Consider the following 18,241-nt stretch of genomic DNA (forward strand, 5'->3'; position numbering starts at 1 on the left):
TGAATTTAGGCCATTAACTGAAAACAAACGATCAATACTGAAGCGACAATACAAAGGATAGATCCTAGCGCGGGAACCAACTGAAACGCAGTTTAGTGACCAAATAACCCTGCGGGATGGTGGGTCAGAGGCACAGTGATGAGTTTTCCATCATCGTAGCCATCTCTCGAATCGAGGACGACTTCCTTCCACGTTAATGTTCACAGATGTTTCAACGAAGGACCTAATATTCCAGATCCCGAACTAAATCTTGAAGGGTGGAAGATGCCTGTGCATGGATTTTTTTTTTTTTTTTTTTTTTTTAAAACATGTGGTGGCCGTTGCACATCAGCCACCACACGGGCTTGACAGAGCTAGGTCTTGGTCCAGTGGCCAGGGTTAACCAGGATGACTGGAGACCAGCTCTGTTCCACTGCCGTCGCCCTCCTGCACCAGCTTGCGCTGCTCCCTGGAGTGGTACGCCGCCACACTGCTCCTCACAGGCCAGGGGCCGCTCAGCAACTGCTGCCATAGATCATTGAACCCAACGCCGAGCATGGATTAAACCCCCGACAAACCTAGTCCATTATTAAAGAAGCAGTAGCAGGACATTTGGAAAAGTATCATTCAACCAAGCAGAGTCAGCATGGTTTTATGAAAAGGAAATCATGTTTGACAAATTTGCTGGAGTTCTTTGAGGATGTAACGAGCAGGGTGGATAAAGGGGAACCAGTGGATGTGGTGTATTTGGATTTCCAGAACGCATTCGATAAGGTGCCACATAAAAGGTTACTGTACAAGATAAAAGTTCACGGGGCTGGGGGTAATATATTAGCATGGATAGAGGATTGGCTAACTAACAGAAAACAGAGAGTCGGGATAAATGGGTCATTTTCCAGTTGGCAAACAGTGACTAGTGGGGTTCCGCACTGGGGCCTCAACTATTTACAATCTATAGTAATGACTTGGATGAAGGGATCAAGTGTGTTGGAGTGGATTTTCAGACATAGCAAAGCATGATGGGGTAAGCCAACTATCTGCCTTTCCACTAAATGAACTTTGTACCAAGAAGCCTATCTGCTGTCCCGGATATGAACTCTGCAGCAACAAGTGACTCCTGGCCAGGTGCAGGCCACTGTTTCATAGAAAGCTTTGCAACAGAATAACTAACCACAAAAGAAGGGCCCCCAAACTCACGCCATGCTATCAGGTTTCACTAGGACTAAAAAGTTGTATGTAAGTGAATTGCGTTGCCATATGGATTGATTGGTTGTATGTAAATGAATTTAAATGATTGTATTCCACCCCCTGTAAACTGCTTATAACCCTGCGGCACAAGGCACTCGGGAAGGTGGTGTTCGCAGGTCGCGGGATCTCAACTCTTCTCCCAGAGCTCTGTTAGCAATAAAGTTGTCTCTCTTACTTTACTAGAGTCCATGTGAATTTATTTTCATTAACAAGTGTAATGTAGCCAAGTTTGCTGATGGGTGGGAAAGCAAATTGTGAGGAGGACACACAAAATCTGCAAAGGGATATAGACAGGCTAAGTGAGTTGGCAAAAATTTGGCAGATGGTGTATAATGTGGGAAAATGTGAGGTTATGCACTTTGGCAGGAAAAAATAGAAAAGCAAATTATAATTTAAAAGGAGAAAAATTGCAAAGTGCTGCAGTAGAGAGAGACCTGGGGGTCCTTGTGCATGAAACACAAAAAGTTAGTATGCAGGTACAGCAAGTAATCAGGAAGGCAAATGGGATGTTGGCCTTTATTGCAAGGAGGATAGAGTTTCAAAGCAGAGAAGTCCTGCTACATCTTCTAAAAGGGACCAACATTTACTTTAGTCACTCTTTTCCGTTTTATATATCTGTAAAAGCTTTTACTATGTGTTTTTATGTTTTGTACAAGTTTATTTTCGTAATCTATCTTTCCTTTCTTTATTGCTTTCTTAGTCATTCTTTGCTGTCGTTTAAAATTTTCCCAATCTTCTAGTTTCCCACTAACCTTGGCCACCTGAAACGCATTGGTTTTTAATTTGATACCCTCCTTTATTTCCTTGGTTATCCACGGCTGGTTATCCCTTCTCTTACCGCCCTTCTCTTTCACTGGAACATATTTTTGTTGAGCACTATGAAAGAGCTCCTTAAAAGTCCTCCACTGTTCCTCAATTGTGCCACCGTTTAGTCTGTGTTTCCAGTCTACTTTAGCCAACTCTGCCCTCATCCCACTGTAGTCCCCTTTGTTTAAGCATCGTATGCTCGTTTGAGACACTACTTCCTCACCCTCAATCTGTATTACAAATTCAACCATACTGTGATCACTCATTCAGAGGTCGAGTAGGTTGGGCCTCTACTCATTGGAATTCAGAAAAATGAGAGATGATCTTATCGAAACGTATAAGATACTGAGGGGGCTCGACAAGGTAGATGCAGAGAGAATATTTCCACTCGTAGGGGAAAGTAAAACTAGGGGACATAGTCTCAGAATAAGGGGCCGTCCATTTCAAACTGAGATGAGGAGGAATTTCTTCTCTGAGGGTTATAAATGCCTCAGAGAGCTGTGAAGGCTGGGTCATTGAATATATTTAAGGCGGAGATGGACAGATTTTTTAGCGATAAAGGGATAAGGGGTTATGGGGAGCGGGCAGGGAAGTGGAGCTGAGTCCGTGATCAGATCAGCCATGATATTATTGATTGGCAGAGCAGGCACGAGGGGCCAGGTGGCCTACTCTTAGGTTCTTATGTTCAATGGGAAACCAGCTCAGCTACTCTTCCCTGGTGAGTCACTCAAGACACTCTTGTAAGAGACTGAAGTTTGGGGACCTGCTGTGGGACAGACGGAATGAACCCAGACAAGGTGCCCAGTGACAGCACTGAAATGATCAATTATTTGAGCATTAGCTAGCTGCTCCCCAATTTTGCTATGAAGAGATTGAAACAGCTCCTACCTTCTCATCGACATCTGTCCCCTTCCTGATGGCCTCCTCCAAGATGATCTGAAATGCATCTTGTACAAATTGTTCTCCTGCTTTAGGGTCATTCAGGGGTCCATCCAACAATACTCCATCCACAGTAACGGACCGCTTCCTCATCAGCCCATTGGGCTCTTCTTAACAAGAGGAAACACAATACAAGACATGTTTCAAAATGGAACATAGACAATAGCAACTGCCAAATGTGTTAATCAGTTGATTGCAAATAATTCAATGTCACAACGGCCTAGAATTTCCTGGATCGAGGCATCTCACAGCGAGTGCCGTGAATTAGAGAAGGAGAAGGAAATGGGGTGAATTAAAGTCAAATTAGGGAGAGAGATAGAGAGAGAGAGAGAGAGAGAGAGAGAGAGAGAGAGAGAGAGAGAGAGAGAGAGAGAGAGAGAGAGAGAGAGAGAAAAACCTGGGAACAATGTCCTCCCTGTGGGACGGAGACTCCATAATTTCAACTGTTCCTGTCTGGCGTTCCAAGGTGGAGTTTCAGGTCAGGAGCAATCAGGTCCTTACCACATGAGCTACCAGCCCAAAATGGCTGCAGAGAGATCCATCCAATAAGTGTACATCCGGCAATTTCATGACCCACAATGGGGAGACTCACGGCAAAGGTCAGTTTTCCGGTTTTATCGTGAGGTTCACGGCGGAACACCGCAAATCGTCCAGCAATTTGTGGAGAACTGCAACTCACACATTTCGCATCCTCACCACAAACGGCTGGCTTTTTACTCAATAATCGTGGCAAGTGCCCTGAACTCTGGTACTTTTCCACCAATTTCTGGGCCAATCGACCTGATGGCCAATCAAATCATTGGGAGTTCAGTGAAGTGTGACACAACATCCATTTGAACTGTGAGAAACCACCAGCAGTACATCAATAGATTGTGTCCTTCCAAACCAAGCCTTTGACTGCAGAAAGGATTTTGAGCTGTAGAACACCGAGGTTCAGTAGCTCAGTGAGCTCCGCCATTCAATGAGATCATGGCTGATCTTCTATCTCAACTCCACTTGCCTGTACTGTTGTGTATGTATAACATATGTATATACCCTGTACACTCAATGTACAGTTACAGAAGACCACTGAATGTATCTTCACACTGTATACACTATGCCTGTACCACCAGAGGGTGCAACGGGTGGAGAGCTAGGGGTCACCTGCACACTGCAGGTAACCAGGTATAAAAAGGGAGCTCACCTTACTGTACCTTCATTCAGGAGCTGCAATAAATGGACTAAGGTCACAACAGTTCAAGTACAATACCTTACCTCGTGGAGTCATTACTAGAGTGCGTACAGACACAATATGTACTAGCCCCATATCCCTCGATTCCCTTAATATCCAAAAATCTATCGATCTCGGTCTTGAATTTACTCAATGACTGAGCTTCTACAATTGACTAAGATAGACTGGCGAATGATACTTAAAGGGTTGACGGTGGATAGGCAATGGCAGACATTTAAAGATCACATGGATGAACTTCAACAATTGTACATCCCTGTCTGACGCAAAAATAAAACGGGGAAGGTGGCTCAACCGTGGCTAACGAGGGAAATTAGGGATAGTGTTAAATCCAAGGAAGAGGCATATAAATTGGCCAGAAAATACAGCAAACCTGAGGACTGGGGGAAATTTAGAATTCAGCAGAGGATGACAAAGGGTTTAATTAGGAGGGGGGAAAGAGAGTATGAGAGGAAGCTTTCTGAGAACAAAAAAAAACTGACTGCAAAAGCTTCTATAGATGTGTGAAGAGAAAAAGATTAGTGAAGACAAATGTAGGCCCTCCTTGCAGTCAGAATCAGGTGAATTTATAATGGGGAACAAAGAAATGGCAGTCCAACTGAACAAATACTTTGGTTCTGTCTTCACTAAGTAAGACGCAAATAACCTTCCGGAAATACTAGCGGACCAAGGGTCTAACGAGAAGGAGGAACTAAAGGAAATCCTTATTAGTCAGGAAATTGTGTTCGGGAAATTGATGGGATTGAAGGCCAATAAATCCCCAGGGCCTGATAGTCTGCATCCCAGAGTACATGAAGTGGCCCTAGAAATAGTGGATGCATTGGTGGTCATTTTCCAACAGTCTATCGACTGTGGATCAGTTCCTATGGATTGGAGGGTAGCTGATGTAACCCCACTTTTTAAAAAAAGGAGGGAGAGAGAAAACAGGGAATTATAGACTGGTTAGCCTGACATCGGTAGTGGGGAAAATGTTGGAATCAATTATTAAAGATGAAATAGCAGCGCATTTGGAAAGCAGTGACTGGATCGGTCCAAGTCAGCATGGATTTATGAAAGGGAAATCATGCTTGACAATTCTTCTAGAATTTGAGGATGTATCTAGTCGAGTGGACAAGGGGGAACCAGTGGATGTGGTGTATTTGGACTTTCAAAAGGCTTTTGACAAGGTCCCACATAAGAGATTAGTGTGCAAAATCAAAGCATATGATATTGGGAGTAATGTATTCACGTGGATAGAGAACTGGTTGGCAGACAGGAAGCAGAGAGTTGGGATAAACGGGTCCTTTTCAAAATGGCAGGCAGTGACTAGTGAGGTGCCGCAAGGTTCAGTGCTGGGACTCTAGCTATTTACAATATACATTAATGATTTAGGCAAAAGAATTGAATGTAATATCTCCAAGTTTGCAAATGACACTAAGCTGGGTGGCAGTGTGAGCTGGGAGGAGGATGCTAAGGGGCTGCAGGGTGACTTGGACAGGTTAGGTGAGTGGGCAAATGCATGGCAGATGCAGTATAATGTAGATAAATGTGAGGTTATCCACTTTGGTGGCAAAAACAGGAAGGCAGAATATTATCTGAATGGTGACAGATTAGGAAAAGGGGAGGTGCAATGAGTCCTGGGTGTCATGGTTCATCAGTCATTGAAGGTTGGCATGCAGGTACAGCAGGCGGTGAAGGCAGCAAATGGCAAGTTGGCCTTCATAGCAAGGGGATTTGAGTATAGGAGCAGGGAGGTCTTACTGCAGTTGTACAGGGCTTGGTGAGACCACACCTTGAATATTGTGTACAGTTTGGTCTCCTAATCTGAAGGAGAACGTTCTTGCTATTGAGCGAGTGCAGCGAAGGTTCACCAGACTGATTCCCGGGATGGCTGGACTGTCATATGAAGAAAGACTGGATCGACTCGGCTTACATTCACAGAATTTAGAAGAATGAGGGGATCTCATAGAAACATATAAAATTCTGATGGGACTGGACAGGTTAGATGCAGGTTCCCAATGTTGGGGAAGTTCAGAACCAGGGGTCACAGTCTAAGGATAAGGGGTAAGCCATTTAGGACCGAGATGAGGAAAAACTTCTTCACTCACTCAGAATTGTGAACCTGTGGAATTCCCTACCACAGAAAGTTGTTGAGGCCAGTTCGTTAGATATATTCAAAAGGCCCTTACAGCTAAAGGGATCAAGGGGTATGGATAGAAAGCAGGAATGGGGTACTGAAGTTGCATGATCAGCCATGATCATATTGAATGGTGGTGCAAGCTCGAAGGCCAAATGGCCAACTCCTGCCCCTATTTTCTATGTTTCCACAGCTCTCTGGGGCAGAGATTTCCAAAGATTCACCAACCTCAGTGAAGAAATTTCTCTTCATTTCAGTCCTAAATGGCCGACCCCTTATTCTGAGACTGTGACCACTGGTTCGACACTCCCCAGCCAGAGGAAACATCCTCCCTACTCGGTCAAGCCCTGAAAGAATTTTGTATGTTTCAATGAGATCACCCCTCATTCTTCTAAACTCTAGAGAATATAGACCTGGTCTACTCAATCTCTCCTCATCGGACAAACACCCCATCCCCAGGAATCAGTCTGGTGAACCTTCGGTAAGGAGACTAAAGCTGTACACAATACTCCAGGTGTGGTCTCACCAGGCCCCTATATCATTGCAGTCAGATGTTTTTACAAGACATCCCAATCCTCTTGTAATAAAGGCCAACATACCATTTGCTTTAATCACTTGCTGTACCTGTATGTTAACTTTCAGTGATTGGTGTACAAGGTCACCCAGGTCCCTCTGAACACCAACATTTCTCAAACTCTCACCATTTAAAAATACCCTGCTTTTCTATTTTCCCGACCAAGGTGGATAACTTCACATTTCTCCACATTATATTCCATTTGCCATGTTCTTGCCCACTCACTGAGCCTGTCTATATCCCCTTGAAGCCTCTTTGCATCCTCCTCACAACTTACATTCCCACCGAGCTTTGCATCATCAGCAAACTTGGATCGATTACATTTGGTCCCCTCATCCAAATCATTGATATAGATTGTGAATACTGGGGCCCAGCACCGATCCTTGTGGTACCCCACTAGTTACAGTATGCCAACCCGAAAATGACCCGTTTATTCCTACTCTCTGGTTTCTGTCAGTTAACCAATCCTCAATCCATGCTAGTATATTAACTCCAACCCCTTGAACCCTAATTTTGGTTAATAACTTCTTGTGTGCCACCTTATCAAATGCTTTCTGAAAATCCAAATACACCACATCCACCTTTATCTATTCTGCTAGTTACAACCTCAAAACTAAAATTCGTCAAACATGATTTTCCCTTCATAAATCAGTGTTGACTCTGCCCAATCCTATTATTCTTTTCTCAGTGCCCTGTTTCCACGTCCATAATAATAGATTCTAGCATTATCCCTACTACTGATGTCAGGATAACTGGTCTGTATTTTCCCCATTTTCTCTCTCCCTCCCTCCTTTCTTAAATAGCGGGGGTTACATTAGCTACCTTCCAATCTGCAGGAACCTCTCTAGAATCTATGGAATTTTGGAAGATGACAACCAATGCATCCACTATCTCTATAGCCACCTCTTTCAAAACCCAAGGATGTAGGCCATCAGATCCAGGGGATTTATCAGCTTTCAGTCCCATTAATTTCTCCAGTACTATTTAAAAAAAAAACGAATACTAATTTCTTTCAGTTCCTCATTGTCGCTAGACTCTTGGTTCTCCACTGTTTCCAGCAAGTTTTTTTGTATCTTCTTCCGTGAAGACGGACACAAAGTTTGTTTAATTTCTCTGCCATTTCCTTCTTCTCCATTATAATTTCTCCTGTCTCAGCCTGTAAGGGACCCACATTTACTTTCACTAATCTTTTCCTTTTTACATACCTATAGAAGCTTTACAGTCTGTTGTTATGTCTCTCACTAGTTTACTCTCATATTCTATTTTCTGTCTTGGTCCTCCTTTGCTGAATTCTAAAACCCTCCCAATCCTCAGGCTTACTGCTCTTTTTGGCAACATTATAAGCCTCTTTCTTTGATCTAATACTATCTTTAACTTCTCTTGTTAGCCCACGGTTGGACCACTTTTCCTGTGGGGTTTTTGTGCCTTAAAGGAATGTATAATTGTTGTAAATTATATATTAATGATTTAAATGCAAGCCATTGCTTGTCTACCGTCATACCTTTTAATGTCGTTTCCCAATCTACCTCAGCCAACTCTCCCCTCATACCCACGTAGTTTGCTTTGTTTCGATTGAAGACCCTAGTTTTGGATTTAACTAAATCACTTTAATATAAAATTCTATCATATTATGGTCACTCTTCCCAAAGGATGGGGTTATTAATTAACCCTTTCTTATTGCACAGTACTAGATCTAAAATAGCCTGCTCCAGAGTTGGTTCCTCAACATACTGATCCAGAAAACCATCGTCTACATTCCATGAACTTGTCCTCCACACTATTACTGCAAATCTGGTTTGTCCAGTCTGTATGGAGATTAAAGTCCCCCATGATTACTGTATTACCCTTGTTACATGTGCCTCTAATTTCCTGATTTAGTCTCTGCCCTATATTACCACTACTGTTTGGGGGCCAAAAACAAAAACAAATGTTTTCTGCCCCTTGCTGTTTCTTAGCTCCACCCAAACTGATTCTACCACTTGATTTTCGGAGCTGAAATCTTTTCTCTCCACTGTCTTTATCCCACCCTTTATCAGGGCTACCCCTTCTCCTTTTCCATTTTGCCTATCTCTTCTAAAAGTTTAGTATCCTGGAATATGTAGTTCCTAACCTTGATCACTTTGCAACCACGTCTCCCTAACGGCTATTGATCATACCTATTAATTTCTATCTGCGCCATTTTGTTGCGAATGCTTCGTGCAGAAAAAGTGCCTTTAGTTTTGACTTATTTCTACTCATCCCTGATATCACCTTAGTCACTGATGCCCTATTACTTTTGATACTCTCTCTGTCCTGTCCTGATCCACACTGCTTATTTTTACACAAAACTCTGCTCTGGAAAGTCTTCACATTTCTCTTGCGGCTTTTAAATTTACTCGTTCCTCAATCCTCCCACCCCTTCATTAGTTTAAAGCCCAGTCTGCTGTCCTACACTGGGGTACAGTACTGGTGGGTACAGTTCTGTCACTGTATAACACTGGGGTACAGTACTGGTGGGTACAGGTGTGTCTGTATAACACTGGGGTACAGTACTGGTGGGTACAGTTCTGTCACTGTATAACACTGGGGTACAGTACTGGTGGGTACAGGTCTGTCACTGTATAACACTGGGGTACAGTACTGGTGGATACAGGTCTGTCACTGTATAACACAGGGGTACAGTACTGGTGGGTACAGGTCTGTCACTATATAACACTGGAATACAGTACTGGTGGGTACAGTTCTGTCACTGTATAACACTGGGGTACAGTACTGGTGGGTACAGGTCTGTCACTGTATAACAGTGGGGTACAGTACTGGTGGGTACAGGTCTGTCACTATATAACACTGGAATACAGTACTGGTGGGTACAGGTCTGTCCTGTATAACACTGGGGTACAGTACTGGTGGGTACAGGTCTGTCACTGTATAACACGAGGGTACAGGTCTGTCACTGTATAACACTGAGGTACAGTACTGGTGGGTACAAGTCAGTCACTGTATAACACTGGGGTACAGTACTGGTGGATACAAGGTCACTGTATAACACTGGGGTACAGTACTGGTGGGTACAGGTCTGTCCTGTATAATACTAGGGTACAGTAGTGGTGGGTACAGGTCTGTCACTGTATAACACTAGGGTACAGTACTGGTGGGTACAGGTCTGTCACTGTATAACACTGGGGTACAGTACTGGTGGGTACAGGTCTGTCACTGTATAACACTGGGGTACAATACTGGTGGGTACTGGTCTGTCACTGTATAACACGGCAGTACAGCACTGGTGGGTACAGGTCTGTCACTGTATAACACTGGGGTACAGTACTGGTGGGTACAGGTCTGTCATTGTATAACACTGGGGTACAGTACTGGTGGGTACAGGTCTGTCACTGTATAACACTGGGGTACAGTACTGGTGGGTACAGGTCTGTCCTGTATAATACTAGGGTACAGTAGTGGTGGGTACAGGTCTGTCACTGTATAACACTAGGGTACAGTACTGGTGGGTACAGTTCTGTCACTGTATAACACTGGGGTACAGTACTGGTGGGTACAGGTCTGTCACTGTATAACACTGGGGTACAATACTGGTGGGTACTGGTCTGTCACTGTATAACACGGCAGTACAGCACTGGTGGGTACAGGTCTGTCACTGTATAACACTGGGGTACAGTACTGGTGGGTACAGGTCTGTCATTGTATAACACTGGGGTACAGTACTGGTGGGTACAGGTCTGTCACTGTATAACACTGGGGTACAGTACTGGTGGGTACAGGTCTGTCACTATAACACTGGGGTACAATACTGGTGGGTACTGGTCTGTCACTGTATAACACTCGGGTACAGTACTGGTGTGTACAGGTCTGTCACTGTATAACACGGCGGTACAGTACTGGTGGGTACAGGTCTATCACTGTATAACACTGGGGTACAGTACTGGTGGGTACAGGTCTGTCACTGTATAACACCGGGATACAGTACTGGTGGGTACAGGTCTGTCACTGTATAACACTATGCTACAGTACTGGTGGGTACAGGTCTGTCACTGTATAACACTAGGGTACAGGTCTGTCACTGTATAACACTGAGGTACAGTACTGGTGGGTACAAGTCAGTCACTGTATAACACTGGGGTACAGTACTGGTGGATACAAGGTCACTGTATAACATTGGGGTACAGTACTGGTGGGTGCACGTCAGTCACTGTATAACATTGGGGTACAGTACTGGTGGGTACAGGTCTGTCACTGTATAACACTGGGGTACAGTACTGGTGGGTACAGGTCTGTCACTGTATAGCACGGGAACAGTACTGGTGGGTACAGGTCTGTCACTATGACACTGGGGTACAGTACTGGTGGATACAAGGTCACTGTATAACATTGGGGTACAGTAGTGGTGGGTACAGGTCTGTCACTGTATAACACGGACACAGTACTGGTGGGTACAGGTCTGTCATTGTATAACACTGGGGTACAGCACTGGTGGGTACAGGTCTGTCACTGTATAACACTGGGGTACAGTACTGGTGGGTACAGGTCTGTTATTGTATAACACTGGGGTACAGTACTGGTGGGTACAGGTCTGTCACTGTATAACACTGGGGTACAGTACTGGTGGGTACAGGTCTGTCACTATAACACTGGGGTACAATACTGGTGGGTACTGGTCTGTCACTGTATAACACTCGGGTACAGTACTGGTGGGTACAGGTCTGTCACTGTATAACACTGGGGTACAGTACTGGTGGGTACAGGTCTGTCACTGTATAACACGGACACAGTACTGGTGGGTACAGGTCTGTCACTGTATAACACTGGGGTACAGTACTGGTGGGTACAGGTCTGTCACTGTATAACACTGGGGTACAGTACTGGTGGGTACAGGTCTGTCACTGTATAGCACGGGAACAGTACTGGTGGGTACAGGTCTGTCACTATGACACTGGGGTACAGTACTGGTGGATAAAAGGTCACTGTATAACATTGGGGTACAGTACTGGTGGGTACAGGTCTGTCCTGTATAATACTAGGGTACAGTAGTGGTGGGTACAGGTCTGTCACTGTATAACACTGGGGTACAGTACTGGTGGGTACAGGTCTGTCACTGTATAACACGGCAGTACAGTACTGGTGGGTACAGGTCTGTCAGTGTATAACACGGACACAGTACTGGTGGATACAGGTCTGTCACTGTATAACACTGGGGTACAGTACTGGTGGGTACAGCTCTGTCAGTGTATAACACGGCTGTACAGTACTGGTGGGTACAGGTCTGTCACTGTATAACACGGCGGTACAGTACTGGTGGGTACAGGTCTATCACTGTATAACACTGGGGTACAGTACTGGTGGGTACAGGTCTGTCACTGTATAACACGGCGGTACAGTACTGGTGGGTACAGGTCTATCACTGTATAACACTGGGGTACAGTACTGGTGGGTACAGGTCTGTCACTGTATAACACCGGGATACAGTACTGGTGGGTACAGGTCTGTCACTGTATAACACTGGGGTACAGTACTGGTGGGTACAGGTCTGTCACTGTATAACCGGTACAGTACTGGTGGGTACAGGTCTGTCACTGTACAACCGTACAGTACTGGTGGGTACAGGTCTGTCACTGTATAACACGGCGGTACAGTACTGGTGGGTACAGGTCTGTCACTGTATAACCGTACAGTACTGGTGGGTACAGGTCTGTCACTATATAACACGGCGGTACAGTACTGGTGGGTACAGGTCTGTCACTGTATAACATGGGGTACAGTACTGGTGGGTACAGGTCTGTCAGTGTATAACACGGACACAGTACTGGTGGGTACAGGTCTGTCACTGTATAACACGGCGGTACAGTACTGGTGGGTACAGGTCTGTCACTGTATAACACTGGGGTACAGTACTGGTGGGTACAGGTCTGTCACTGTATAACACTGGGGTACAGTACTGGTGGATACAGGTCTGTCACTGTATAACACTGGGGTACAGTACTGGTGGGTACAGGTCTGTCACTGTATAACACTGGAATACAGTACTGGTGGGTACAGGTCTGTCACTGTATTACACTGGGGTACAGTACTGGTGGATACAGGTCTGTCACTGTATAACACTGGGGTACAGTACTGGTGGGTACAGGTCTGTCACTGTATAACACTGGGGTACAGTACTGGTGGGTACAGGTCTGTCAGTGTATAACACGGACACAGTACTGGTGGGTACAGGTCTGTCACTGTATAACACGGCGGTACAGTACTGGTGGGTACAGGTCTGTCACTGTATAACACTGGGGTACAGTACTGGTGGGTACAGGTCTGTCACTGTATAACACTGGGGTACAGTACTGGTGGATACAGGTCTGTCACTGTATAACACTGGGGTACAGTACTGGTGGGTACAGGTCTGTCACTGTATAACACTGGAATACAGTACTGGTGGGTACAGGTCTGTCACTGTATTACACTGGGGTACAGTACTGGTGGATACAGGTCTGTCACTGTATAACACTGGGGTACAGTACTGGTGGGTACAGGTCTGTCACTGTATAACACTGGGGTACAGTACTGGTGGATACAGGTCTGTCACTGTATAACACTGGGGTACAGTACTGGTGGATACAGGTCTGTCACTGTATAACACTGGGGTACAGTACTGGTGGGTACAGGTCTGTCACTGTATAACACTGGGGTACAGTACTGGTGGGTACAGGTCTGTCAGTGTATAACACTGGGGTACAGTACTGGTGGGTACAGGTCTGTCACTGTATAACACTGGGGTACAGTACTGGTGGGTACAGGTCTGTCAGTGTATAACACTGGGGTACAGTACTGGTGGGTACAGGTCTGTCAGTGTAAAAACAGAAACATCCTTCAGTTTCTCTTCAAAAAGGAAATGTTGCACCACCTTGTAACACGCAGTCTGGAGACCAATAGATAAATAGAATTTTCATGAATGAATAACACAACCCTGCATCATCCAGAGTGCTGTTTGTCTAATGACTCGGAGTTGTTAATGGGACACAAAGAAAGGTTACGGACACCTGGAACTGCAGCATAATTAGGAGAGTCAAAGACTCAAAGATCTCAATCGGGGATTTAGCTGCAGAAAGGATGGGGATACACTCCAAGAATAGGCTGACTGGGTGCAGAATGAGTAGGTTAAAAACACAGTCGCAGGTGGGGGAAGGAGGAAAAGTGAGGGGGCTGGTGGGCGGTGGAAGAAGTGTGACACAAGATGGCGTGGAGAAGGGGAGAGAGCAGGAAGCAGCATGGCGGAGGGGGGTGGGCACAGACAGAGAACCAAGATGCTGTCCATCTTTGTGTTGACTGGTGGCGATGTAATAAGGCCCACGAGTCACCCGTTCCCCCTGCCTGCTTGAAATCTGCCCAGAGTTAAAAGCAACACTATTATTTGTCACAAAAGGGTCCTGTGCAGGGTCACGGATTGGTTGGAGGGTGTGGGGGCCCTGCGCAGCGATTGGTTGGAGGGCGTGGGGGCCCTGCGCAGGGGCACGGATTGTTTTTTTCATATCCTCCTTATTAGCTGATATTCTAATTTCTCATGTCCATTATTAAAAAGTCACAGTCAATGGCTGCCTGTTGACTCTGTTGGTACATCCACGATCTGGTCTAGTGCAGAGCCAGAAGATCAGAAAGGTTTCAGCATCAATCTGCAATTTGTACCAAGTTAGCCGAGCAGCTGATCGCCAACTCTTGCTGTGTGTTGAGGTGGGGGGGTGGGGGGGGCTAAACAGGATTGGGCTTGGTTGTGATCCTTCCATAGTTGAATAGCCTGTTGGAACAGTCAGTCGAGGCTGCCACAGGAATGGGCAGTTATTAGAGGGTCTTTAGGACCAGGAGAGTGGGCGGTGAAGAGAAAGAGCGTCTCGAATCCAATGTTATCATCATCATTATCATAGGCAGTTCCTCGTATCGAGGATGACTTGCTTCCACACCAAAAAGGGATGAGTTCACAGATGTTTCAATGAAGGACCCGATATTCCAGATCCTGAACTACATCCTGAAGATGCCTGTGGGTGGATTTTTTTAACGTGGGGTGACCGTTGCACACCAGCCACCACACGGGCTTGACAGAGCTAGGTCTTGGTCCAGTGGCAAGGGTTACCCAAGACGACTGGAGACCAGATCTGCTGCACGGACCGAGTACACGCACATATCGCAGTGTGTGCTGGCCCGTGCTGCCCCTGGGCCCTCACCTCTTCTGGACCCCAAACTCACGCCTCCCCTGGGCCTCAGTCACTTCCCTCCACGGATTCTTGCCACTCCTTCGCCCCTCCTGCTGTGCCTGCCCGCACCGCAATCAGCAACCTGGCTTCATAACCGTCGCCCTCCTGCAGCAGCACGCGCTGCTCCCTGCAGTGGTATACCGCCGCACGCTGCTCCCTCCAATGGCCCCGGCCTGCTGATGGTGTTGCAGGCCGGGACGCCGTACGCTGCTCCCTCCAATGGCCCCGGCCTGCTGTGCAATCACAGTAAAAAAGTTAACGGTGCAGTTTAACCACACACACCCTGGTCCATTATAAAGCCATGTGAACAGGACAACACAGATCACAGTCCTCACACAAATCAGGATCATTCACAAGTGACAAAACCATGGAAACTAATCAGATGACTGGATTGTGCGTGGACGCAGACAGAGATAGGCTGGCTGACTTCACTCCTGTAAATGTGTAACCACTCTATTGATAAGACACAAAAGTCATGATGCGGGTGCGTGTTGAACACAGGTGTCCACTCGGTTTGCTGCACGGTCAGGTCTTGCACATTATTCCAAACCCACTGCAAGTGCCAGAAAAGACAGGCAGCACCAGCCCCCCCACCATTCCTCATATTCCCTGGGTGCCAGCCTCCTTCCAGGTGGCCATTCATGATCAACATTGATGGGCTATTCAGCAATGGAGGGCATCGCAGCCAAGCCCAATCTTTCCTCGCCAGTAAAGCTTGTGCTGATTTGCTGGCCGTTGTTGAAGGCGGAAAAAACATCGCCTGGTGATCAGGTTACTGATTTGATGGCGTTTACAATTACCAGAGCAAACCTGACAGAGGAAGGCAAACACCACCTCACAATTAGAAGTGATCACAGTATTAATGTAATCGAACAATGCAGTGTCCAAGGACAGACAGAGACCGACAGAACAGAGATACAGCAAGCAAGACAGCAAGATTTCAATCCTAGATAAGAGCCAGGTCCTTAAAACGTTGAAAGATACGGATAACAGTTAAAAGCAGTTTATTTAACACACTGACTGCAGATTTATTTTTCATCTAGAAATCAGAGTGAAGGGCCAAGGTCTATAGTGTAGGGCACCAGAGAGAGACTTACAGCACAGAAGGAGGCCATTCGGCCCGTTGTGCCTGTGCTGGCTCTTTAAAAGAGCAGCCATGCTCAGTCTCACACCCCCCACTTTTTGTCAGTAACCCTGTAAGTTTCTCATCCTCAATTACCTGTCCAACTCCCTTTCAAAATTATTGATGGAACCAGCCTCCATTACCTTCAGGCACAGCGTTCCAGATTCCCACAACTCTCTGATCGGGTAGAGTGTACACGGGCTGTGGAAGGAGATTAAACAGGTGGTAGTGGGTAGCACTCTCGCCAGAGTTAGAAGGTTCTGGGTTCAAGTCCCACTCCAGGAACTTTGCACAAAACAAAAAAATCCAGGCCGACACTCCAGTGCAGTGTTGAGGGAGCGTCGCACTGTCAGAGGGGCAGTACTGAGGGAGTGCTGCACTGTCGGAGGTGCCGCCTTTTGGATGAGACATTAAACTGAGGCCCCGTCTGCTCTCTCAGATGGTCGTAAAAGATGCCACAGCACTATTTCGAAGAGGAGCAGGAGAGTGATCCCCGGTGTCCTGGGGCCAATATTTATTTCTCAATCAACATCACAAAAAAAAACATTATCTGGTCATAATCACATTGCTGTTTGTAGGAGCTTGCTGTGTGCAAATTGGCTGCTGCGTTTCCGACATTACTACAGTGGCTACACTCCAAAAGTACTTCATTGGCTGTAAAGCGCTTCGAGACGTCCGGTGATTGTGAAAGGCGCTATAGAAATGCAAGTCTTGCTTTTCTTTTTCGAGTCCATGATAGGGGCGAGTGTACATGGGCTATGGGAGGGGATTAAATGGGTGGTTAGGGTCAGTGATAGGGGAGTGTGTACATGAGCTGTGGGAGGGGATTAAATGGGTGGGTATAGTCAGTGATAGGGGAGTGTGTACATGGGCTGTGGGAGGGGATTAAATGGGTGGGTAGGGTCAGTGATAGGGGAGTGTGTACATGGGTTGTGGGAGGGGATTAAATGGGTAGGTAGGGTCAGTGATAGGGGAGTGTGTACATGGGTTGTGGGAGGGGATTAAATGGGTAGGTAGGGTCAGTGATAGGGGAGTGTGTACATGGGCTGTGGGAGGGGATTAAATGGGTGGGTAGGGTCAGTGATAGGGGAGTGTGTACATGGGTTGTGGGAGGGGATTAAATGGGTAGGTAGGGTCAGTGATAGGGGAGTGTGTACATGGGTTGTGGGAGGGGATTAAATGGGTGGGTAGGGTCAGTGATAGGGGAGTGTGTACATGGGCTGTGGGAGGGGATTAAATGGGTGGGTATAGTCAATGATAGGAGAGAGTGTACATGGGCTGTGGGAGGTGATTAAATGGGTGGGTAGGGTCAGTGATCGGAGAGTGTGTACATGAGCTGTAGGAAGGGATTAAATGGGTGGGTAGGGTCAGTGATAGGGGAGTGTGTACATGGGCTGTGGGAGGTGATTAAATGGGTGGGTAGGGTCAGTGATCGGAGAGTGTGTACATGGGCTGTGGGAGGGGATTAAATGGGTGGGTAGGGTCAGTGATAGGGGAGTGTACATGGGCTGTGGGAGGGGATTAAATGGGTAGGTAGGGTCAGTGATAGGGGAGTGTGTACATGGGCTGTGGGAGGGGATTAAATGGGTGGGTAGGGTCGTCTTCTTAGGCAGTCCCTCGGAGTCGAGGATGACTTGCTTCCACACTAAAAATGAGCTCTCAGGTGACTGAAGAGTCCAATGTGGGACCTACAGTCTCTAACAGGTGGGGCAGACGGTGGTTGGAGGGGTGGGTGGGGTGCTTGGGTTGGTGTGCGCTCCTTCCGCTGTTTGCGCTTGGCTTCTGCATGCTCCCAGTGAAGAGACTCGAGGTGTTCGGTGCTCTCTCAGATGCTTTTCCTCCACTTTGAACGGTCCTGGGCCAGGGATTCCCAGGTGCCGGTGGAGATGTTGCACTTTATCAAGGAGGCTATGAAGGTGTCCTTGAAGTGTTTCCTCTGCCCACCTGGGGCTCGCTTGCCGTGTCGAAGCTCAGAGTAGAGCGCTTGTTTTGAGAGTCTCGTATT

The 18,241-nt window shown here is 46.5% G+C and overlaps 1 protein-coding gene across 3 annotated transcripts in view; it reads right to left on the minus strand.

Moving 5' to 3' along the window:
- Positions 1–18,241, minus strand: part of csad (cysteine sulfinic acid decarboxylase) — a 138,179-nt gene that overhangs the window by 106,106 nt on the left and 13,832 nt on the right. For 2 of the 3 annotated variants that reach the window (XM_070869368.1, XM_070869367.1), the window contains exon 2: positions 2,923–3,083. In XM_070869368.1, coding sequence (XP_070725469.1) covers positions 2,923–3,083 — 161 coding nt within the window. The remainder of the gene's footprint in view (positions 1–2,922; positions 3,084–18,241) is intronic. The other variant, XM_070869369.1, reaches the window with a different exon arrangement.

The sequence above is a fragment of the Pristiophorus japonicus genome, chromosome X (genome assembly GCF_044704955.1).
Source record: "Pristiophorus japonicus isolate sPriJap1 chromosome X, sPriJap1.hap1, whole genome shotgun sequence".
NCBI classification, from domain to species: domain Eukaryota; kingdom Metazoa; phylum Chordata; class Chondrichthyes; family Pristiophoridae; genus Pristiophorus; species Pristiophorus japonicus.